Source organism: Vanellus vanellus (assembly GCF_965231255.1).
Source record: "Vanellus vanellus genome assembly, chromosome: 11".
In the NCBI taxonomy this organism is placed as follows: Eukaryota; Metazoa; Chordata; class Aves; order Charadriiformes; family Charadriidae; genus Vanellus; species Vanellus vanellus.
In genome coordinates, this window is record NC_138916.1 from 10,566,246 (window position 1) to 10,591,456 (window position 25,211).

Genomic DNA, 25,211 nt, shown 5'->3' on the forward strand with positions numbered 1-25,211 from the left:
ATTATCAAATATAAGAGATCAAGTTTTAAAAGGCTACTCCAGAACATTTAATGCACCCAAAGAGATTTTTAGAATTAAATAACTGTTGTATGCTTAGATTTAGATAAAGGAAATATATTCTGAGACACACATTCATTGATTTATTTCTGGTTTAAAGAATTATACTTCTCAAGATGTGTCCAGACAAGAAAGTGCAGTCATTAAGGACAACAGAGAGTATCTTGAGCTTCAACAGGCTGTCTTCAGTTTATGACTCTGCATGTAAACACATTTGACATGCACAGAACAGAAAATGCAAGCAAGCAAATTTCATGAAAATATACAGGTGTAAACACAGTGAAAAATGGAGATGATTAGGCCCAGAATGGTATATAAATATTTTTTTTAAATATGTGATAAAAATAACGTTCACAACAAGAAAAATATTTGCAAGATTTACCTACGTATCTTTGTAGGTGTATTTCCCACAGAATGCTGTGAACTGACTACCCTGAAATGTTGGGTTTTCCTACATATTTTTAATTTTGCATGAAAATGATATATTTTTGTTTGATATTGTTGTGATTAGTCTGCTCTCTGTAATTGTCATAACTCTGACTAAAAACCAAGAAAGTATCTTTCATTTTCAAATAAACCTGTAACATTTAAAAGTTGTATATTGGTCCCAAAGCTATATATTTTGAGGTCCCAAATCTATAGATCCTAAGATTCTACCTAAATTTGTTTTAAAAAAATCAGTAAGAATCATACCTAAATTATACCATACATCCATTTCTCCACTCAGTGTTCTTACTTCAATGATTGTTTGCCCTAGGAAGTCATCTGATTCTTTTTTGAAATGTTGCTTTACCCTAGATTTGATGTCATCATCTTCATCCCATACTCTCACTTTTATTCTATCTGTAGAGTTATGGCATTCACTGTAAAAATAAAAATAAAATAAAAAATGTGAGTGGTACATAAGCTACATACATTTGTAAGCTTATATAGCTGTCTACTTCAATGTCCATGATTTCTGTACACTTGCTCAACTGCATAAAGTGATAGAATATAAACAACCTTCAGTGGAATAAAAGGCCATACCACATTGCCAGGGACAAAACTGCGATTACTATATACAAGAGAAAGTAAAGAGATTAACTTGACTGTATTATATAGAGATATGAATTGTATTTAGGAATATCATTAACTCTTCATTAAAATTATGAATTAATTTGCAATGCTGTTATTTAACAAATATCCTAGGAAAGTTACGGTTAGATCAGATTTATTCATTAAGGAATGCTATGCAGTACATACAATGGACCACAAAAGTAGTAGCCTAGAATGTCATAATACAAAAAGTGAGAAAATCTTAAAGAATATTTCCAGTATGTGGCAGGAAGTTTTGGGGAAAAAAAAACAAACCCAAACAAAAACGAGTATGCACAAACATCACAGCAGAACAAGACAGGCAATCAGAAAAACCTAGGGAAAAAAGTAGCTGCTTTCTTTGAAAGATATATTACTTTTCTCCAAGACCTCCATTCCTTAGTAAGGAGAGGGAGTAGGGACAGACTGCCACATACTAAAAAATTCCTTGCAAATTTAAGTGGCTTGCTAACCCCTCATGAGTTGAGTGGATTTGAGAAACTACTGGATGTATGAGAGGGAGAGGTGGGTTCACTTGCAATCTGCAGCGTTCCAAGTGGATAAAATTTTTTACTCCCAGCTCCATCCTGCATATATTCGCACAGAAATGGAAAAGAAACTCTACTGCTGCTTATTCCTATAAGCCACAATGAGGACTGTTTGCTATCGGTCAGTGTTGGCTTCTGACGACTTCATTGGAACATCCTAACGTTGACTGCAGAAGTCGGCGGTAGTGAAAAACTTCCTGATGACATTTAATGGCTAATACAGACCTGGCATCCGTTATAAGCCATGTCATACTCATGCATCTGTACTAACTGACCTTTTTTTATATCCATTCAGTAATACTACAAAAGTATTTTAAATATTATGAATCTTTGGTTACCTCTGAATATAGCTTTAAAGTGTAGCAGCAAATTTTCATCTTCAGCAAGGTCTTAGTTTGACACTAGATTAAGAGTTCTTACTTGAATTCTATTCCAAGCGCTATCACTGCTCAGTGATCTGTCTCAGTCTTTCCAGCATTAAAACAGTAATACTATAAGTTATCTCCCAACTGGCACCCCTCAGGGATGTTCTAAGAATTAATTAGTGGCGGTAATGGGCTTTGGAAATATAAAGTGCTTTAAATGGTATTATTACTGTCAAGGCCAATCAGTCACTAAAAATGGCATGCACAGCTTTTACTCTGCCTCACTGTGACATCATTCAGTATCACAGAAATGCTTGTGTCTGTCTGTATTCCAAATTTTAACATTGCAGATATCTCTGGTAATTAAAGACTACATTGTTTTGTGATTAGCAAAACTGATGATGCCCAGATTCCTTTTGTCTTATGACTGGCTTCCCTGGCATCTATCAAACTGCAATCACCTATAGAATCTTCTCCCATAACTTGGGGTTTCATAAATTACCCCTTCATGTGGACTCCTTGGTGTCTATTATGGGGTAAGCTCATACTGAGGACACTGTTAGGGTCTCGTGTCTGTCTGACCACCTATTTTCATAGAACATGATGGACATAGTATTAGGTAATCTGGGAAATTTCTCCAACTGACCACAAAATTCAAAAGCTATTGGCAAGAACATAGGAAATACAGGAAGGCACAGATGGATCAAATAAACATCTTTGACTTAAGAAACCAGGCAGAAACCATTTGATTTTCCTAAAATACAACCCTGAATTATTGCTTAACATTGCTAGAGTTCTGAATTGCATTTTGCTGTGCACGCAATAGAAATATTGAACAGGGGAGTTCTACAGTGGCATAGGGAGATCCATCACTGGTGAGGCATTTACGTGACCCTCATCACCATACCTCAACATGGCTAGTAGAAATCTTGTTCCTGCTTCTCAGGGAGATGCTGCATATAAAAAAATCATTAAATGGTACTTCAGTACAAATACTATATTTTTATTCTCCTGAGACAACAACAATTTCTTTCTGATGTGCGCTTAGCTGATTAAGGAATATTTATTCAGATGGTCAGGATGACTGCATTTTCCCCCCCCGATATCCTCATTTGTCTCTCCCACATCCTTCCGTCCTTTAATCTTAGGTCAGTGAAACACGGTGAGACCTATCATAACTAGTGGGTTTACTAACCCGTTCATCTTCTTGTCTAAACCTTTAGCTCCACTAAGTGTTTGTGATGTTCCTGTGCAACACCCCAAAACTGACATAGATTTGTGATGTAAGAAAGGAAGGGTGGATGAACACATATTTCTACTGTCCTGTCCTGTGCCAGTGAGACTGCAGGGAGATTTACTATTGAAGTTACAGAGCTGTCTCTTCATGATTCTACTTACCTGCCCAGCCTCCTGGAAACAGCACTGCATCATGAGATACATTCTACTTTAGTCACTGGTAATATCTGTGCAGAAGCTCTGTGGCTTTGCAAAAAGCAGTCAATGGGATTCCTACTTCTGTTTACTCTGTCCAGGAAAATCAGCCCAGGGCAAAGACAACATATGCTATTTTCAGTGTTCCTCTTCTAGCCACTCCGCTTTATCTGCTCAGTAAAAGTGTTCACTAAGGTGTGATACAGGAAGGGGAAAAGCGAATTGTTCTTTGGCAGACAGAGAATGAAGACACTGATGCTTCTGAAAGCTGGAAAAGCTGCAGTATATTCAGAGATGCTAGATTGAAGAGATTGCCGATTTCCCACTCTGTCAAAATGAAATACGTTCATCATAACAGCATTCTTTCCTTGTAGTCTTCAGTAAAAACTTTTACCTCCACTAAGAAATTTGCATACTCTGAACCGTCAGCCTAGGTGGAGAGAATTTTTTCCCCCCAAAGAAGCATTATTTCTATAACTTAAAGAAAATGATTTTTCCAATGAAATACACTATCTTAATGACATTCTGTAAGCAATCAGCAGACAAATTAGGCTATGTCTGAGATGTAGGAAAATTAACTTGACTGACAAGCCTTTGCAACACCTTTGCCTGCTCACTTCCAGTTTTGCACATTTTGTAGCTTACCATTTTTTTTCTAAATCAACTCTTAACCAATCATTTTACAAATGAGTAGTCTAAAAATCAAACACACTACTTTTAATCAGAGCTCCAAAGAGGTGGAGAAAAATCTTTCCTGTCACAGGCAAATCTGTTTAGTACTGGTCTTGTATTCCCTGAGGACTCAGCAAACTAGTTCAAGAGCAGACAGCTAGTAGTAAAAAAAGCTTTGGAGAACTTGTACTCCAATAGGAAACTTTTCAATGCCACAAATAATGACCAGGTTCTTTTAAAAATATATCCTCACAAGTGAGAGAACAAAGAAATGTAAAAAAGGGAAACATTATACTACTCTTACTGCAATTTTACAGCTGGGATAATGATTCACAGATTAAATCACTCTACAAGTATCTTCCTTACTTCTGTCTTCTAGTTCCCAGTCCTCCTTTTCAAAATGTTTGTAGCCTTTTTTTTCCTCCTGAAGCACTAGTATGCATTTTTACTCCCAACAGTGGTTATTAAAAAAAATGGCAAAGCATGAGATAGGTTTCTTCTACAAACATTCTCTCTGCTCTCTGATGAGGATTTCCAAGATCCAAACAATATTCACCTACATAACTTTCCAGAAATGTCAAAACCAGAGCCAACATGGCTTCCTAAAGTTCCAGAGAAGTCACTCTGGTTGTTGATGGACAAACCTGAAGATCTTTTAGTTTGTTTTCAATAGGCTACTTCAGCTGAAGACTGCCAGCCTGCCTACGTAAGAGCACTTCCTGAAGAATCACTGTGGTCTAATGTATTTGAAGTACATAACTTTTGGTTTGGTTTTTTTTTTTTTTTCCTGTATTTTGCTTCTGTTTAGCCTGTTACAAAAGTACCTGAATTCTTTTTGGACATAGACTCATTAAGGCATGTAAAGAAAACATGATACATACCCCTTCATGATACTAACCACCGATAAACTTATTGTTCATATTATTTCAGCTAGATACTGCTTTAGTTGTAGACCATTACATATACCTTAACTGTCTTCCACAAACTAAAGGAATAGATTTTGGAAAACAATATTTTGTTCTTTTAAGTGCTATATTCATTCAGTGAGTCAACACTGACTTAACTGGAAAAGAGAGAAAAAAATCAAGGTGCCACTTGGCTACATGAAATATGTATGTGGAAAAAGTAGTTCAAAATGTAGCACAGATTAAAAAAAAACACAGCAAATGACAGATCATTGTTTTTTGTAAACCCCCTTACAAACAAGCATAAGGAATATATTTTGTATAGCAGGTAATGTACATAAAGCAATCCAAGAGTTGAATCTTGCTAAATTCTTACTCAATTTTATTCCCTTATAGTAAAATATCTCGGATGCCATATGGTCTAGATGGGGAATGGAAGATAACCGAGATTTTGTCCTAAAAGTATGAAGAAACCACATGGTCATGGAAGGTAGTAATAACATGAAGTTCAGGAAGCCATTTATTGCTATTATAATCCTCATGTTTATTATTATTGAGGTTACTGTGAGCCAGAACCAGATGCTTTCATGGCCTTGCTATGAGAAATCTGTCCACTCTGTTTTTAAGCGTTCAGAGATAGCTCCGTAGTCTCTCAGGAAATCTATCTGTTCCAGTACTTCATTAGCCCTGCTGTTTGCAATCTTTTTCTTCAGTCTGATTTAAGCCTCTCTAAATGGACTTTGTGCCTATTCTTGTTTTACTATTACAGTAAGCATGGAAAATAGATTATTCCTTTCCTCTTTGCAGGAGAAAGGATGTGTTTAAAGACATCCTTACCACCACTACTTGTCTCTCTCTAGTCTGGACAGTCCCGATTCTTTACCAGTGTGGTCATGAGCCATGCTTTCTGATATAGTAGAATGCCTTTTCTTGCATTAGTTTACTCTGTCATAATAAAACGAGTTGTATAAAATTAACCTGAACTGACAGCAGTTTGAAAAAAAGATTCAGACTAAACATGTTGTACATTATTGCCAAACAAACAATTTATCATTTGAACTGGTCCTTAGAGGTGTTCTGCTGTCTTGTTTTGGGCTGAGGCTGTGAGATACAGTTATTTTGATTAGTAGGATGTCTCTCAGAGTAGAGAGTTCAGGTACGGTGAAGATTATACTTTTTACAAGTCAGTTCAGTTGATCAAGAATGTATAAAATGACAGTAGGAAAAGACTTTGGTAAGGTCCTCTTGTATTTATTTCCTGTATGTGGCTGCTTATAGTAAGCATTGCTTTAAACGAATCCACAAATCACTTCTTTGCAGTATAAATAAACTCTGCAAGTGCTGCTCTTCAAGGTAATTCTAAGGAAAGAACATCCACAGCTGGATGCCCAAAATAGCTGCCAGAAATTCTCACTTCACCAGAAACTCTAGACTGAAATATCCAAAATATGAAGCAGTTGAACAGCTTCTCTAACCAACACAGACTTAAACTATCATGGTCTCTAACCTACAACAATGCTGTTTGGTGCTAGAGGATCCTTATTCCCAGCATTATCTGCTAAAATATATAGCAGTAAGAATTCTCAGTAACATTCTAGTTTGTCTGAACAAACAAGTTTGGTGGTTTGGCTTTTTTTTCTGTAGGCAATTGTAAATCTTCTCTATTTGATTTCATGTCTGCATTGATATTTTCAGAATATCACCAGGAGATCACCAAGAATGTCAGAAATCAGACAAATTCTAACAGCTTAGTGATGACCATTACATTGGCCAGGTGGTAATTTAAAAAAAAAAAAAAACCAATAGATCTAATTTAAATCAATTAGATCAAATGTTTTCATGCACTGAAAGGAGTAATAGATACCCAATGAAGCTATTTATCAGAGCCATAAGGTGGCCTAGAAACAGCTAAAATAGAAAGAATAAATAATGTAAAATAATCATCCAGTTATATGATAGACTTCTGTAATATGCAATTGTATCCGAGGCGTTAATGAGCAGTCAGAGGAAACATGATACCCGCAAAGTCTACAAGGCAATTTGGAGATGTGTGCTTGTTAGACAACACTGCCAGGAAAAAAACAGATTTCCGTATTTCAGCAATCAACTGTTGAAAATAGTCAACAAAAGAATGAGAGTGGAGAAGAGTTTTATCATACTGTATAGATCTAAAAGTTTGTAAGGCTGAAAACTATACAGCCAATATACCTCCTTCTTGTAACTAAAATCGCAGTTCCTTTTCCCATATCAGATGCCACACTCAGCCAGAAGAGGGAAGGTGACAGATAGCTGACAAGACTCTTCCTTTGCTCTGGCATTGAGAAAACTCTCCTATCACTGTTGTTCTACTGAAAAAATAAAACCTGCTCTGCTATCACCTTTCTAATAATGCCAATAGAAAGGTTCAAAGCTCTTACCACCTATATTACACTCATTAAAGAAGCATCTGCTGGTCTATTTACTTCACTATATTGTGTACAAGAAAATACACATTTCAAGGAAAGATGTATTCTTCCTCCGATAGTCTTGGTTTTGGGGTTTTTTTTTTTTTCTTTTTTTTTTTACTAAGATGCTTGCAGCTGTACGTTAGCTGTACTTTAGTTGTGTTTTGAGTTCCGATATTAAAATCTATGGCAGTATCCTGTGGTCATTTAGCGGAGGGTTACATTATATTTTGTTAGAAACATTCACTCACCATACAATCATATTGGGGTTATATGTGATTCTGCAAACCAGAACACTGCCCTCACTCTATCTGCTATGACAGAGCAAATGCACGGTGGGGAGCCAATGTTTTTTCCAAGTCCTTGTTTTGGAACAGATGGGGAGATTTAAATGAATGTTTTGGTATTATGAGTAACTATAATGACTGTAAGACTTTGAAATAGGTTTTATTTCTGCAATTTATAATTTAGGAGTTATAATGATGGCTAGCATTTGATTTTAAATAGGACCATCAAATATCACTAGCAGAGCCTAATTTAATTTAAACTTCCTGAGTCAATGAAATAGTTATATTGATCTACCTTGGATTTAATCTTGTGGTTAAACATTTATAGTTTATTTGATACACTTTAGAAATTCTCATATACTTTCCATTGAAATCCAATGCATTAAATAAGTCAGGAAGATAACTTTATAAAATAAAGTACAAGTGCTATAAAAATGATTGCAAACGTACTCAGGAGATTTATGCTGTGGTAAGGTTTGGGGGGGGGGTATTAACATTATTGCAAGAGCAGCAGATGATAGTAATAGCTAGTGCTGGGTGGAAAAAAAAAAAATAAATTCAAGTTTCCAGGGATTTTATGGCAGCACTGCTCAGATCTTTGAGAAAATGCATTTAAAAATTCACACCAAATTTCCTGAATTGCTCATCCAACTTTTGACACTATGCAACTCATACAATTAAATGCAAGGAAGTAAGTAATCTCCTACCTTTGACTACTCACAGCCATTCAATGAGGTATGACACTTCAACTGTTCCTGAAGTAATACAAACAACTTGAAAAGAAAACACGATCTGTATAGAGGGAGCCTGTAAAAAGTTTCTGTGTGTATGCTTTCTCTGAATTAACTATTCATTTCTAGTACTGGCCTTTGAATCTGTGAAAGGAACGGGCATACATTGTTTAATATAGCTGGATTACCTAGTACCTTTTCCAGACAAATAGAAGCAGCATCTTGAGTCATACCTTTCAAACTCCCTAGTGAAATGATAACCTCCTCAACAATAAGGTAGCAGATTTTAAACAAAGAACAGGGAAGAGAAAATAGCTGTTGCGCTCATGGTAAGAAGGTAACCTCTTGTGTTATGACACTGCACCTTCTTGAAGAAAACAGCTCTACTTCAAATGCCTGAACCCTAACAGAAATTGTTTCCGTGGTTTATGTGGATAGGAATAGTGACAACTAATGTCTTCCTTATGGGAGGAAAGGAATGTAAGAAGAAATTAAAGAATGTTATAGTCTGAAGACAATTATTTTACATTGTGGTGAGTGGTTATTTTGAAATAGTCTATTGCACATGGTGACTAACTAGAGATTCTGAATCTTGACTGGGCAGTCTGCAGAATCCTGAGCTGTTCTGCTGCTGCTTCATAAATTCAGGGCTGCTTATAAGAATGACATATCCTTTTTATCATCACTGATACAAGGTTTCATCACGTTCTATCAAATTAATATCCAGTTTTGAATAGCACTATTAAGCATAAACACATTAGACTTTTATAATGTAGTACTAAAAGGTTTGCACATATTCTCAGTAAAAATACAAATAAAACTGTTGTATTTAACAAACACTGAAACTGAACATCCTTTTTTATTATTATAATTGCTTTTCATAATCTACTCTACTAGTGTTTTCACACAGCTTCTATAAAACACCTCCCAACTTCATATGATAATACCACAGTAGGTGCTTTTAGGGCAGACTGGAACTTTTCTGACCAATTTAAGAAGTCTGCCCAAATAAACAGTTCTCTTTTACTTAAAATTTTCCAAAGAAAATCTAGGGTTTATCTTAACCTTTCAGAATCCTTAATTGACTTTAACAATAGTAGTTAAGTGCACATGATATACAGCAGCACATAGCAAGCACGCAGTAAGCACAAAATCAAGCTGAGAAAAGAATAAACGCTGAAATACTTTTGCTACGTGTAGAGGAACAACACTGAGCAAATCTATACTATTATCAGATTGGTCACATTCTCCGTCAGGAACGCATTGTATCCTAAGATGATATTTTCAGGAAAGGAACAGCATAGTACCTATGAATTGGAATTTCCTGTACTGTAACATGTCTTCCTGAAAGAAGTTCCAGGAACATTGCCAGAAGTAGAACTGGCATGAAATCATATTCAAACCGGAGTCAATGTATTACAGATTGAAACATCTACTTTGCAGTCAGGGTTGAATTTCCCTGACAACAAACTTTACCATATTCAGTTCAGAGGCTGGGGCCAAAGAAAGGAGACAGGAGGATTATACCATACTCTCCACATCAGACTTCTGGACAACACTCAGTTTTGGAAAGGATAGACATTACAAACAGCCCAGCCCAGAGCCTGGAGCATACCTGTTACTATCAAATTCCCCAGTTTCAGCTAGGAGAATTGTAATGTGGACTAAAAACACATTTAACTTGCAGGCTCAGTACCCATGGCATTCAAAGGCATTTATAATGCCAACATTTGCTATGTAATGTCAAAGTCTGAAAACCATTACTTAACTTCCCTAAAAAATGAGAATAAACAGACATCACCAATAGATCCCCCAAAAGACATAATTATGATCTGTATGACTACTATATGATAAAGTCACAATAAGCTTCTATGCTCTCTCCATTCAGAACTTGCTAATTTATTAACGCTATGAATATACATAGTATAGACAACAAATATTTTCACATTAATTAATTGTTTCACTGGGTAGCATTATATGTAAATTAAAAAAGCAAGAAACAACAGTATCTTCTGTACTTACAAATAGAATTTTTCATCCCATACTGGATTCAAGTTTCCAAAAATAGTCTTTGTTCTCCGCTTGGTTTTGCCCACTTGCACAGTAACATATGGGTCACTTGAGCCAGTTTTGTCCTTAGCCTGTAAGCCCTGAGCACAAAGAACTGCAACAAAAGGAGAGAAATGTGCTTTAGCCTTCACAGCCTTCATTGCCAAGAAATAAATGAGACAGTGAAAAAACAGCAACAGGAAACAAAGCCCTCAAACTGACAGCTCCTGAAACAAAGCTTTCTGGATGAATTTTCTCAGCATCTGCTGCTCTGGAGAGAGACAAGACTTGTCTAACTATCCTTCTGGACTCTCTAAAATTTACAAATATGGTTTAATAGAGTAATAAATTTAAAGATTCACTACAGACCACAAAACAAACACTTTTATTGCCATGTATAACTCAGATAATCTTCTCAAACTTTGGTTCAATCAGCATGGCAAGTAACGTAATGTTGTATAACTTGGCTTGAGTCTAACAATTCCCTAAAATTTCACCACCCCCAAGCCAACCCTCCCCCCCGCAAAAAAAATTCAAAAATTTTTCCAAAGATCCAAACAGTTGACAGTTCACACCAATTAGCATTAACTGTTTATGTAGTTGTCAGCCTTTCTGGCAGTTAATATGGGCATATATATGCATTTTGTGGCAAATAAAAATACGCACAATTTGATTTCCGTCATAATTCATAAAAGTGGAAATCTCAGGAGAAAGCAGAACTGTCCAACAGCAGCCTACCAAACCCAAAGAGCTGCAGCTAAAACACTTGCCATGGCTCGTAGCATCAGCAGAACTCGATTTTATTATTTTGCATATAGTACTGAAACCATCTCTGTGGTAATATTTAGTTAACATTCTGTAATGTCATAATGTCAATCATTTTGGATAATGAAGTTCCCTCAGTGTGCTTTTTTTTTTCCAGTTTGTGTTTTTTTTTTTTTTTGTTTTGGTTTTTTTTTTTTTTTTTTTTTTTATACATACAGCATTTTCCTGAAAAGACTAGCTTTTAGGAATGAACCAGAATATATTTTGTCTTCCCCATTCACTGTAAATCCAAAGGGAAATTTTTAGGAGACAAGGAAGAGTCCCTCAGTCCCTCTCCCATTTATGCACAGAAATTAAGTGCCAGCTCAGAAAATGTCTTCCAGAACTGTTAACTATTATACTGGCTTGAATACAGGCATCCTTGAGTATTCTTTAGAGGTAGAGGTAGAACTAAAAGTAAGAATATGAGTTAAATGTTCCCAATTCCACGTTCCCAGTGCTTGGTGACAGTTCCAAAATTCAACAACTATTCTTTTGAGTTTCATGCACTGTCCCACAACCTTCAGAATGGCCTCCCTTTTTCCTAGTCCATCTGACTCACAATCTCAGATTTTCTCTGGTTGCTTCTGGCACATATCTGCTATTCTTCAGCTCCACGTAAAGTTTACATAATGCCCCAAATGTGATTTGGCTTTGTTTTGGACTACAGAGCCATGCGTAGCTAAAAACACACCTACCAACTCTCACGGAGTAATTCATTCATGGTCCACTTGACAAATGCTTTTCTCCTTCTCTTCCTGAATGCCAGCTTTACATTTCAGCAATTCTGTCTCTCAATGACCCTTCCCCGATATATAAAAAAAATTGCAATGGAATCTAAAAGTACTATAGTAAAATATTTTGAGCATACAACTCAAATACATTAATTTAATTACAAGTTATATACATGTACCACTGTACTAATACATTACGTAGCTTATAAAACATACACAAAAACAGATATTAAAAAAGAGATAAAGCTGAATATTTTAATTTAAAAAAAATTTTAAAAATTATTAATGCCACAAAAATCCTTTTGAGTCTCAAAAAAAAAATTACTACTATTAATATTTTTAGTGAGAGCACGTGATCGAATATGTTTCATTATTTTTGAAAATATTGGTCTAACACTGTGACACAGCGATTTGAAGATCTGGGTCTAAGTCCAGTTTATTATTGTACTCATTTTTAACGACTGTCATAGCTAAAATAGATACCTCACAAAGATACACAGATCCAAATGGAAGTAGTACATCATAGGCTGCACTTAATAAATCACTGCACACATTTTTCAATCCCATCTAGCAATTATGCAAAGGTTTTTGTTGAAATTCAGCTGGTAAATTTCTGTCTTGCCCGATGTCAACCAGTTGTTCTTGTAAACTAATTGGAAAGCACAGCATTTTTATGTTTTTAACAAATGGGTTCAAAACACACTGGAACTCCTCATTTGGAAGATTTTTAAACAAGGTAGAAAACTCCATTTCCAAGTTTTTTAACCATATAGGTTAGAGTTTTTGTAGGTGACACACATTGGTTTTGGCAGCAAAATCACGTAACGATGGAAATATTTCCAAACATCCATTTTCATAATGCTCTCACCACAGCATAAGTTTCTTTCGAAAAGCAGTTACTTTCTCACTTATTGTTAAAACTCCACCTTCACCTTGAAAGGACACTTTAAATGTGTTTATTTTTTCAAAAATATCTGCTAGGTAGCATACTACTGACAGTCACTTGTCATTAAAGAAAAGGTCAGCAAATTTGAAACACTCGTCTTTTTGTAAGAGAAAAATGTGTTACTCATCTTTGACAACTCTTAACACTTTGCCGTGAGATAACCAGCAAAACTTTGTGCAGCACAGATACCAAGCTGTTTACAAGGAAGTACACATCTCAAGCAGCAGCAGGGAAAGACTACTACCATTTCCTATTAATATTTTGCTCCTCAGGAAGTCTGGCCTCTTTTTCCATCTGTCTTTAAGATCCAACAATTAGCTTAGGTTTGCCTCTAAGTTTCTTCAATTGGTGTGGGAAATTCTCTCATGAAGAGAGAATCTTGCATTCTCTCCTTAGGGTATAGTCAGCAAACTGAAGGAAGTGTTTAGTTGCATCTATTTGACACCTGCCTATGAAGCCACACCCAGACGAAATATTGTTTCAGCACTTTGAAGCTGCCTGGTAAAAGAGACTGACAAACCGGAGAAAGTCCAATGGAGGGCTGCCGATTTGGCTGGGAGATTGGGGCACATGACACAGGAGAAAGGGCTAAGAGCGTTGGGTTTGCTTATGCTGTAGAAGAGGAAGGCTAAGAGAAGATCAAGCTGCAGTCCTCAACTCCCTAAAGAGCACATCGCAGAGACGATGAGCACCCAGACAAGCCCATCTAGTTGAGGATGTCCCTGCTCATTGCAGGGGGTTTGGACTAGATGACCCTTAAAAGCCTCTTCCAACCCAAACTATTCTATGATGCCAGAATTTTCTCAAAGGCACACAGTGAAATACTAAGATGTAACAGCTGCAAGCTGCTGCAAGCTGCAGCAAGAGAAATCCCAGCTGGGTATATCATAGGATTGTTGTTCAGGTTGGAAAACAGTTATGGAAAACAGTTTTAGAACGTGAGAGGTTAATAACTCAAACAGCTGGTCCAGTAACCAGGACAGGTTTCCCAGAGAGAATGTGGAATTTCCATCTGTGGAGGATTTGAAATCTAGTCTGGACAAAACCCTGAGCAAGCCAATCTGACTTTGAAGTCAGTGCTGCTTTTAGCAGAAGGCTTGAATGCACTGCAGAAATCCCTTCCAACATCACTTCCTAAATTATTCTGCGATTCATTTATTAGGTCATGATTCTGCAGAACTCAAGTCAGTATGAATTTTACTTCTAAAAGAGAACAACCAAGCTATTCAGCAATATAAACGAGCTTTGTACCAACACTAGTAAAGTGACGTTTACCCAGCAGATAGTCTGAAAAGATTTGCACATTTACTGAGTGACTTGCAAAAATAATGCCATTTATCTGCCCAGTGTATCCTAGTCACTTGTCTCATAAAGAAAAAAGTAGTAAAGGACACTCCTGTATTTTTTTGTGTGCGTGAGTTTGATCTTACAGAGGATATATGGAAAATATCTTGTAAAATATGTTAGGAAAATAACCATATGTACAGGTGTGAAATATCAGGCACCAAGAACAGACTTAAATATACCTTTTATGCAAGTTGCTGTTAAGTGGTGAGAAAAACACGTTACTTAAGTATACGCTATCTTTTATTTTAGAAACATAACTTTTGTTTCACTCATTTTTATCAAAACTGACCAGGAAGAGCTAAAAATGAAGTTCCTAAAGTTTATGTCCTTATGCCCCCTAACAGGAATAATGCAAATCCAACAGAACAAGAAAATATTTAGTTTACTTTTAGTATCAAAAGATGACTTATTATTTTTCATGACATTAAAAAGAAATTGAGACTCATTTAAGATGTGAAATCTAACCAGAGTCTTTTAATATTTCACATCACTGCCTTTCAGTTCTTTGTTCTTTTAGTTTAATCTCAATTTGTCTCTAATTCGGTATCACATAAGGTCTGGTTGACCTGTGTAGTCAGCTCAGCTTTTATTTAGATTTTCCGAGCTGAGGTTTTAATTCAAAAACTGAAATGTCAAAGTCAGAGTGCCTGGAAATCTTTATGAGCGACCAGCCTAAAGCAGTTGGAAGCAATCTTGACCACGTTCTGTGAGCACAGGTTTCCCTGACTCAGCATCACTAAACTGGAACACACCCTTAGTCAAGCAACAAGAATGGATGATGAGTTTCAAACCAATGGGGTCTGGAATTGCAAGCTGCACTGTTCTTAGCGTTACAGTCATTAAAACCCATGAACAGAATTGTGAACTTTAACTCTTGCAACTGATGGCAAAAAGTTCAGCACTAGCACAGGAAATATTTGTAGGAGGTACAGGAGACACAATGAGACCATTTACTTATCTTCCTTCCTAGAGCAGTGGAATATAAAGTAGTTTTGCCAACAGCGGTAACTTAAAACTCTTCCAGTTAGCATGCTATAAATTCAACCATTTGTAGATGCATCAAGTACGCAATTGAATACAGAGTTCCAGCTTTAATTATAATAAATCTTATTGCTGAACCAGAAGACTGGGAAAGAAAGAGCTCTTAGAGAAAACAGTTCAGAAGAAAATTTACCTGTGATGGTTATTTTTGCTGACCATTTGGATGTTCCATCCAAAACACTTTGTTTTGCTGCTTTTGTATATTGTACAAAATCTTCTTTGGAAATATTAAACATTTCCTGGATCACTTCAAACACCTCTGGTCTATTTTTCTCTCTAATCTTCATTCTTTCCTTCATAGCACTAATAATATTTTGTGTTTTATCCTCTGCACCATGTTTGGAACTTTTCTCAGCAGCTCCTGAAATGAGATAAAAGGTCAATACTTCTATTAAATAGTTGCTATCTTAGTTCTGTTTCGCCTCTAGAGTCTCCAGCTAACTCTTGGTACTGCAGTACTCAAAGGAGGTATGTGTTTCATCTGGATAATATCAAGCCTCTTATATTTACTATTTGGGATACCTAAAATTATCAATTCATTTAGTTTAACATGACAATTCAACTTCAATCAGGTATGTGCTATACCTAGAAATATATATTGAATCAGTACTATTCAGTATTAGTAAGTATTGTGAAAACATCCAAACATGTGAGTAACTTCTCTTACATAATCAGGCATACTGACTTTTCCAGAAAGGTGTGTAGAAGTGTTCAGTATCTGGGTCTGTCTGCTCTGCCGTTTGCCTCTGTTACTAGCTAAACTTCAATAATGCATATATGAATAATTCTTCAAATAATTTCTTCCTTTTTTTTTTTGAAGTCAGCATGATATAACAGTATTTTCATTCCTTTCTCTCCTTTTGAAGTAGGATGGCATGAGAAACTGTACTTGGTTCACTAGGACAAAAAAGCCCCAAATTAATAGAGATTGTATTTAAATGAAGTGACGTTTCCACCTCATTTATCAGACAATTTTATTTTGATAGTAAGGAGATTAATCTAAACTCCTGCTATGCTCTCCCACAGTGGAAATATAATGAACAGTAGAAAAAAAAAAATAGGCATAGCAGCTTCATATGCTTTCTCGATCGCTTCCAGATACATCTCAATATTTTCTGATGCTACCTGCACTCATGGAAAATTTTTCATTCCTTCCCAGAATTAAAAGATAAAAAAAAATTTAAAAAAAAAATAAAAATCACACAAATCCATTTAATGAAGTATTCAAAAATCTACTGAACTTGAGCATTCACTGGATTTAAGCATTTAGACTAGTTTGGGAATACCCTAACTGTTAAACAGTTCTGTAACACTGACTCGGCATCCTCACTCCGGATCAGTAGTGCACTCTAGTCCTTTAAACATCATGCGTGAACAAAGGAGTACTTCACAAAGCTCAATGTTAATTGTGGAATCTTCTGATGGATATTTAAGCCACTCTTCCATGCCCTGTCTCGCAAAGAGCAGACATGACATTATACTCAGGTTGCAGTTGAACAGAATTTCTGCTTGAAACAGTTGAACAGAAATTCCTGCTTTTCCAGGAATTCTAACACTGGAGCTACCCAGCAAATTTCTGCAAGGAATACTATGTCTAGTAAAAACAAAGAAGGTTCTGGAAAAGAGTGAGTTGAGGATAGAGAGTCCTATGAAATCTAATTTTGCAAGTTCATCATACTAAGAGTGATGTGAACCTGCATTACCTTGGCTCTTAAGAGCTACAGACCAGGGACAGGATTCAAAGGAGTGAATTGTAGTCTCCTTCCTCTTATGAAATAGAATGAGGCAGATGTATTCACAGATGTAAACATGGCAGAAGAAAGTAGAGAACCTCCTAACTAAAATGAATATATTTTCAAGAAACAAATTTATTGCTTTGCTACAAGGGAAAGGAAGAAAGCTGAGCAGTAGGCACTAAGTTGTGATATTAAAACTCAATCAGTACACAGCACACCTCTGTTTGTGTGGTATTAAACTTTAGGACCTTTTGGAAAACTCTTCTTGATTGACCACCCAAGAAAATAATATATCACAGGTATGGAACAGACAGGTTCCTCTCTCCAGTAAAATTGTCATTATTGATCATTTCAAGTAAGTATATGAGGATGATAGAAGAGATCAAAGGATATTATCTGTGTGAGAATAATCTCTAGACTGCATTAACCTGCAGTGGTATGTCATGTCTACCCTATAAACTAAGTCTGGAAAAAAAAGAAAATACTCAGGTGATTTACTGATTTGTCCAGGACATCAAAACCACTACAGCTTTTACTAGGTTAAAAAAAAAAAAAAAACAAACAAACGAAAACAAAAGAGTAAAGAGAGTATAAGGAGACTATGCTATTACAGGTTTTATTCACAGTTCTTCCCAGGAGACCTCTGGAGAGCTTTCTCTGATCTCATAGGCCCTTTAAAAGCCAATACAAAGTTCTCCTTATATAATGTCCTTTGTCTGCCAGAGAAAAGTGTTTCTGATCAATGCCTCTACAATACACATTGTATTGGCATAACCCAAGTGTACTCTTGAAACAAAACAAGTGTCTATCTTGCAGTTGGGTTTGAGGAAAGAAACATCAGATTTATGTGGTCAGAGTGGTATTAAAAACGTTGGAAGCAAAATTGAAATTCCTGCAGTGCTAAACAGGCTATTTCAACTCTTGATGAGACTGACATATAAAGCAAGATCACTACAAATTTTATAATCAATGACACATTACCACTTGCTATAGGTATTGCTGAATTTTAGCTCATGTTGTTAAACACTACTCAAGGGCTCATGGCACTGAGTGGGACAATTGTCATCATCATTATCACTAGCAGCAATAAGTACTTTACCCTTCCAAAAGGTTGTGAAAACATCACCCAACTAGCCTTCCTCAGCTCCTGGGAGGATCAAAGTACCCTTTAAATGGATAGTAAAATTAAGACAAAATTATGTTGAACAACTTGCCACACAATTAGAATTCAGATACTTCAATACTGAAGAGGAACATAGTTCCTTCTCTACAATACTGTCAAACACTAGTATTTTCTTTTGATAGCATTTTTTGTTGAGGCACTCTCAGCTTGCAACGGCTAAAGAAGACATTATCAATGTATCTATAAAGCTGGAAAGGGTCATCTTTCAGCATAAGATCTCAGTGCAGCCTTACAGAATAAGTATTTTATGCTTTTTCTTTACTGTTTTCATGGTGTCTGAAGGTTTCTTAGCACATTAGAGGATGAAAGACAGATATAGATACAGATACATAAAGTAAAGTTGGAAGGCATAATGCTGTAATATTGGCAAAGTGTGGGATTAGATACCAGTGATTTCAGATTGTCAAAAGGCTGAATTATATGGCTTCTTCAAGGTTTTTTCCATGGTTACTAAATCTTGAGAAATCCTGAAAATCTCTTGGTCTAAGTACCTAAACTTTTTGAATGCAGAAGACCAAAGTTCTAGTGGTTAAGGATTTTCCACACTGAAAAACTGGGAATTAATGGAAAAAGAAATAAATGCTACCATAAAACCAAATACCAGTTAAAGAATTCTCGAATGATTTTATCACAACAGAGATGATCACTGAGCTGCCTGGAAAGCATGACAGGTGGTTCTTGCAAGATGCAGGAAAGCAGCATTTTTCATTTTCTCTTATTTTCTTCCCTTTCTTAAAAGGTACAGATATAAAATCATAACCCAATGATAAATTATGGACACAACCTGAATAGTAATAACATATTCCTGTTGAAAACCTTGCTGATTTTTGAGAGTGTAAAATTAGAATATGCGTCAAAATGCAACTTCCTTTAAGTTTCACTGAAAAATCAGCATAGCCTTCTATTTATACTAAATTATTTATTGCAGATATTTTTACATCCTCTATTGCTGAAAGTCTATCAACTGCTCTTTTCATGCAGTATTGATCAGACTAATTGAGACAATATTCTAACTTATGTTGCGCTGGAAGTTAACCAGCCCCTGGGACTGATACAAACTCAACATGATTGAAATCAATTGTGATTTAATATTGTACCTACTACTAGAAAGTGCTATCTTGTTGAAGATGAGAGGTCTAATGAATGTACTACTGATTTTTTTTAAACCTAATTTAGAGCAAGCTTAGATATTGACCTTAAAGAGCTTGAGATGTTAATTCATTTCTACAGTCTACATTAGCAATCATTACATATAAAAAAAAAATAAATCACAGAAGCTTGGAGGCCCTATGTCCTCCATTATGAGATGGCCAAAAAGACGACTGTGATAAAAATAACCACAGTGAACCACATTAATTTCATTTTATGATACTGTTAGCATCGCCTTTTTTAGAAATAGAGATTTAACAAACTGTACTGGTCAATTCATTTTTTCAATGGAACGTTAAATATTTTTTCATAAATGAAACAAAGTATGCGAACCTCATTTTCAAAGTAGTGTAATATTCAAACTCGCTGAACAATTAATCTGTTACAAAAAATACAACAGGATGCTCAAAACCATTTGCGTACTTCCCCATTAGGGAAGATCAGGATCCTTTAGGTATGTTAAATAATTTTTTTATCTGCAGTTTGCCTTCTAGAGGTTCACTCTTTCAAAACTCAGTTGTTTGATGTTTCCAACTGTATACACAAGAGCCGATCCTATTTAGTTTTTTTGCAGCATCTCTCTCAACCTTATCATTTATATATTTGTAAAAATTCTTCAAAGGCAATATGGTGCTCTGAAATCATTGTTATTGGCAGGGGGACTGGTGATATGGGCCAGGGAACCTCTGGACAGAGCTTTTATTCGGAGAAGTGGAAAGGATGATAAAAAAGGATAAATTTTACTCTGTACATCTTTTGTAGCTTTTCAGTTTTAGCCAAAATTCAACTATTACAGGGATGGGTACATCTCACACCCCCTGCATGGTTGTCGCACCCTGAAAAGCAGCTCACCTCTTAGAAAGTCAGCAGCAGCTTACTTCCTTGATGGTGGGAAGGGTGGAACAGGAAGAAGCATGGTCAGCATGTGAATATCATGTGAAGGAAATTCACCACACAGGGAAAGGATTACAGATTTTGCATTGTAATAACAGCTCAGCCCCTCCATGGAGGCATGGCAACACAAACACTTGGAATCAGTTCCTGTATTCTTGCTCAGAAGGAAATGAACTGCGACCAAGTTGGAGGTCATGCAAACAGAAATACAAAGAAATACACTTGAGCCCAGCTGGCTTGAATGTTGTTTTCCAGTGTGTACAGTGACAAGAGATTTCACCACTTTTAAGAAGCCTCAGAAAAAACAATCTCTCTAAACGTTCTCTATTATGAGAAATCATGGACTAGATGAGGATTGCAAGAAATTCATAGCCCTGATATTGTCAGGGACATGATATTGGATATTGCTTTTCTCACAATGCTTTTATAACTAAACAGAAATAGCTTTAGTACCAATTCCTGTTTGAACTGTGACTCTCTCAAATAGCAGAAAGAGATTTAAATGCTATGCTTTATATATGCTAGCTTCCACAGGCAACTCGGGAAGTTTTCGGTTTTCAATTTGCAAACTCCTGCAGGAATGAGAACACAAAGACTTAACTACTGTTTTCTCTGATAAAAATTAATCCAAATCTAAAAGGTCAGATCTAAATATTGTCAAAATCAGGGGTGATTGGATGTGAAGTCTCTTTAGAACGCGCCGTTGATCTTTGTTGTGCTGTACTTAGCAGAGTGTGCTATGGGACAGATGATCCATGAGACAGAAGTAAATGACCTTGCCATTTCAAACTTCCGAACTCCCAACACCCTCTAATGGAATTCAAAGAGGGATTGAATGGCATGCAGTAACTAGGGTGGTGGAATAGAGGAGGGTTTGCACAGATGTTTGGCGAGTCAAGGAGAACCCAACTAACAGTAACAGAAAGGTTCCTCCAAACAGAAAGGCATGGTTACGATGCTCATAACGATTATCTTTACTTCATGACACTCCTGCTATATCAAAATGTCTTGTATGTGTCTCACTCACGGAATGAATCAATCTTGATTTTCTTAAATTAACAATATTTCTGAAACAATGGGTTAGAAGATGATACGTTAGCCTGTTAAATCCTCAGGAATAAAAGTCCCCTTCTGATGGAGAAAGTTTCAGCTATGCTTTATTTCTAGACCATTATGTATGCAATTATGATAGGGGAATTCCCACAACACTGTATAGAACACTTGATAGTTGGCTCGTTGCCACAGAATACAATGAGCATTTTCAGAGAGCAGCAGATGAGAGTCCTAGCAAACTAGCTCCAAATCCAGGAATAGCCCAATTTCTTGAAGAACGGGCAGAGAGTAAGCTTCAATTAGATCCACTGATCCACACAGATTTGTTTTGAGGCCCTCCTACAAGATGAATTCCACATTCCATTTTGAGAATATCAGAATCAATCCAGTGCTCCTCCTCCATGTTTCCTTCCTCCTGTACATAAATAGCACCAAATAAGATGTATACAAGGGGAAAGATTAAATTTAGGGAAGCTATTTCTACTTCCTACTTACTCTGTCAACTTAATGAGAAGTTAGTTCGCAAGTGACTTGCACATATCCTGTTGCCAGCAGAAGTACAAACTCATCATTCTTTTTACTCATTTTCATGCCTTTAAGTCCAGGTAATAAAAGCCAAGTGATTCCCAGCAAAACTAGGGCATCAAATGACTACCTAAAGCAGAGAGATCAATGGGCTGATGTGCAATTAATTATTTTTAGCTAGTCTTAGAATGTACCTAGAACGAAGTGAGACAATTAGTCAATAAGACTGAACAGGAACTGACATTATGAAAGAATACCTTCTTTTGTTACTGTCCAGGTAACTGAAGTTATTTGCACTTATTGAAGCAGCTGCTCACGAGTATCTTCGTTAGTTTATACAGTTTTGAAAACTCACCACCAATCATATTAATGTTGCACAATATACTGTTATAATATTTGATTTTTAAAGGAAACATTATTTTCTCACTTGTGAAACTATGTCAAAAGCTTAGCTGTCAAACACAGCCCTGTTTCAACCATAGTGTAGAATCGCATCTAAGCACAGTTAAGCAGTTCGATTTAGAAATTTGTCATTGATTTATGCTCCATGGGTCAGTTGCTTTGGAAAATTGAGATTAGATCCTGAACAGTATGAATCTTGAAATTCCATCCCTTGTGACAACTCCTCACATAGACAACACAGCAGGAGGAAAGAAGACCTGAGTGGAATATCTATGTACTTTTCCTACATGTAGAAGCTGGGTAAACACTTGGAAACATATCAACAGTGAACAACATGGACTAACTCCAGAGTTGCAAAAGCACTCCATTCCAAAATCAGAATATCAAAAAGTTTGCAGGTCTTTATTTTCTATTGTTTAGAATCTTGTGTAGTAATTGTGTTTTTATTTAAGTATGGTTTAAATGCACCCCAGATATTTTTGGAGTAGAATGTATGGTGGCTGGAATAAATTTGGCCAATGAAAAAGGAAAGAAAAAGGCTGTTTGACCTTAATTCTAGTCCCAAAGGACTTCCTGAGTAATATTTTTTTTCCCTTACACATACATGGTTTGGTATTTTGAAGGGACAAGAACCTATTTTCTGTTCTGTATTCTTGTCTATTCTGTAGCGTATGACTCTACAATAAGTATGAGGAATTTTTTTTTATCTTTGTTTTGACATTTCTTGTATTCCGAGTTAAATAAAACAAAAAGGGTTTGCATCATGTAACAAATTACTCTGGGTGTTGCCATAGGCAGTGGAAAGTAAGTAACATACTGTAACTGACAAGCAACATTCGTCAAGTCCCAAGGACAAAAGCAAAATTAACAGTAGATGTTTCATAAAGTTTCTGGTTGGCTCCTCAGCCAAGGAACACCAACATGCCTTCACTGATTTCTGATGATCTGGCCCTTCATTTCAGGAAACGTACAGACAAAGTCAAAAGGTATGAAGTACTGCAAAGCTTTAGCTGTCAAGAAATACTCACTCTGCAAACAGTCAGCATTTAGGAGGTCTTGGCACTTCTCATGGCATTTGACACCACATTCGGTGCATCTCATGCCTTGTCTGGCTATGCCCCAAAGTAGACCTTCACATTCATAACAGTATGTAGGAGTTGTAGCCGTCCAGACTTCAAAGTTATGAGGCGTAGTTGATGATATTGGATAGATCAAAGCCTGTAATGTCTTCTTGAAAACATGTATTTTCTGTTGAGTAAGGAAAAAAAATAATAAATCAAGACTTCGGTTAAGTATTAATACATGTGAACTGGAGCTAAAGCAGATGTCATTACACATACAATGTTACAAAATATGATAGAAGTATGAACTAATTTACAAAATACCGATTTACTCATGTTGCCTTGCACTTTGAAGACAAAAGACCTCTCAATGACCATTTTGACTGATTACAGAAACAGAAGAGTTAAGTTGGAATCAGGTCAGTCAATTAACACAGTCCTATATATCTTTTATATTTTGAGGCAGAAATTTAAAAAAAATAAAAAATCATTAGCATTACATTCACTGATGCATTTTAAGTAACTACCTAACACATTACTTCTGAATATTTAAATACTTCCTACAGGAACTCAGGCACACTGCACAAAATGTTCTTCAATTATACAGCACCATCCTCCTCATCAAATAAAACTGGGCCAATTTTATGGTTCCATTTTGTCTATATTCCTATAACAGCATACTCACTACTTCCTTTTTAAGCACCAAGATGCTTTTTACCCACAAACAAGAATGATCCATACTCTCCACACCCATTTCTTGGACTGTTTTGGCTTAGGATCCATGACCAGTTCTAGCAGGAGAACAATTATCAGCTATTCACTGATTAGTAGTGCAAACAACCTGAATCTCAGCTCCTTAGTGCTAAATATGGTGAAAACAAATTAGTCATTGAAGTTTTGTTACATAAACATAGGCTTATATGGACGCAATGACCTAGGTTTTTTATTTGAGGTTTGTTTTCAGGCACCCAGGTCTTCTAATTCCAGTTGATTTATTGGGAATAAGAAAAACTCAGCAGCCCGTAGACAGCACTTGGCACCACACAAAAATATGACCTCCCCCCCCCCCCCCAACTGTACACATGGCTGCCATTAATGTATCAGGAGTTCTAGACCTGTTCCCTTATGAATAAATTGTTTCTTTTAGAAAGAAGAAACCATATTTAAAGAGGTAGCACACTGGGAAGTGGGATATTTCTGAAAGTGTGTCCTACTATCTCTTCATCTTGTGTGTACATAATGTAAGACAGCTCTAATGCCAAAGTTCTGATAGCATAGAAAGCAAGGCTAACTTATTCAGTTAAGAATTTGTTAACAATCCCAAAATTTTAATGTTCAGCTTATTCAGCTGTGGTAACTATATGCCAACTGCAAGATATTAGCCTCTGTAACAGCACGGTGATATGCTCTTGGTTTTATGTATCTGCATCTCCACTCAAACATGTGAGATCTGCTAATAATAAATTGTTTGACAAAAATGAAATTTTTTTTTGTCTGCTTATCTGCATAATGTTGCACAATCAGAGCCATCAGTTAAAGGATTTTAATACCACAGGAAACCCATTACCATGTAGCCATAAATCTCCTGATTCATAGGTTCAAGCACTACAAACAACAAACACAAATGTTAAGTAGCTTAGGCTGCAACAGCTCTTATTGAAGTTCACAGTTACATGCTAAACAGAACATCTATCCGTGAAGCCCAGACAAACAAACGTGGTCAGACATTTCATGGAAATTTGATCCCAGCACCTCTGAGAACACTGTAGAACT

General features: G+C 36.2%; 1 protein-coding gene across 1 annotated transcript in view; it reads right to left on the reverse strand.

The window, feature by feature from the left end:
• The window catches only part of UNC13C (unc-13 homolog C), a gene marked incomplete at its 5' end in the record, with an annotated part of 181,486 nt that overhangs the window by 104,905 nt on the left and 51,370 nt on the right, over positions 1–25,211 (reverse strand). The window contains 4 exons of the mRNA XM_082488673.1: positions 751–920; positions 10,537–10,678; positions 15,569–15,796; positions 23,406–23,625. Of these exons, the coding sequence (XP_082344799.1) occupies positions 751–920; positions 10,537–10,678; positions 15,569–15,796; positions 23,406–23,625 (760 nt within the window). The remainder of the gene's footprint in view (positions 1–750; positions 921–10,536; positions 10,679–15,568; positions 15,797–23,405; positions 23,626–25,211) is intronic.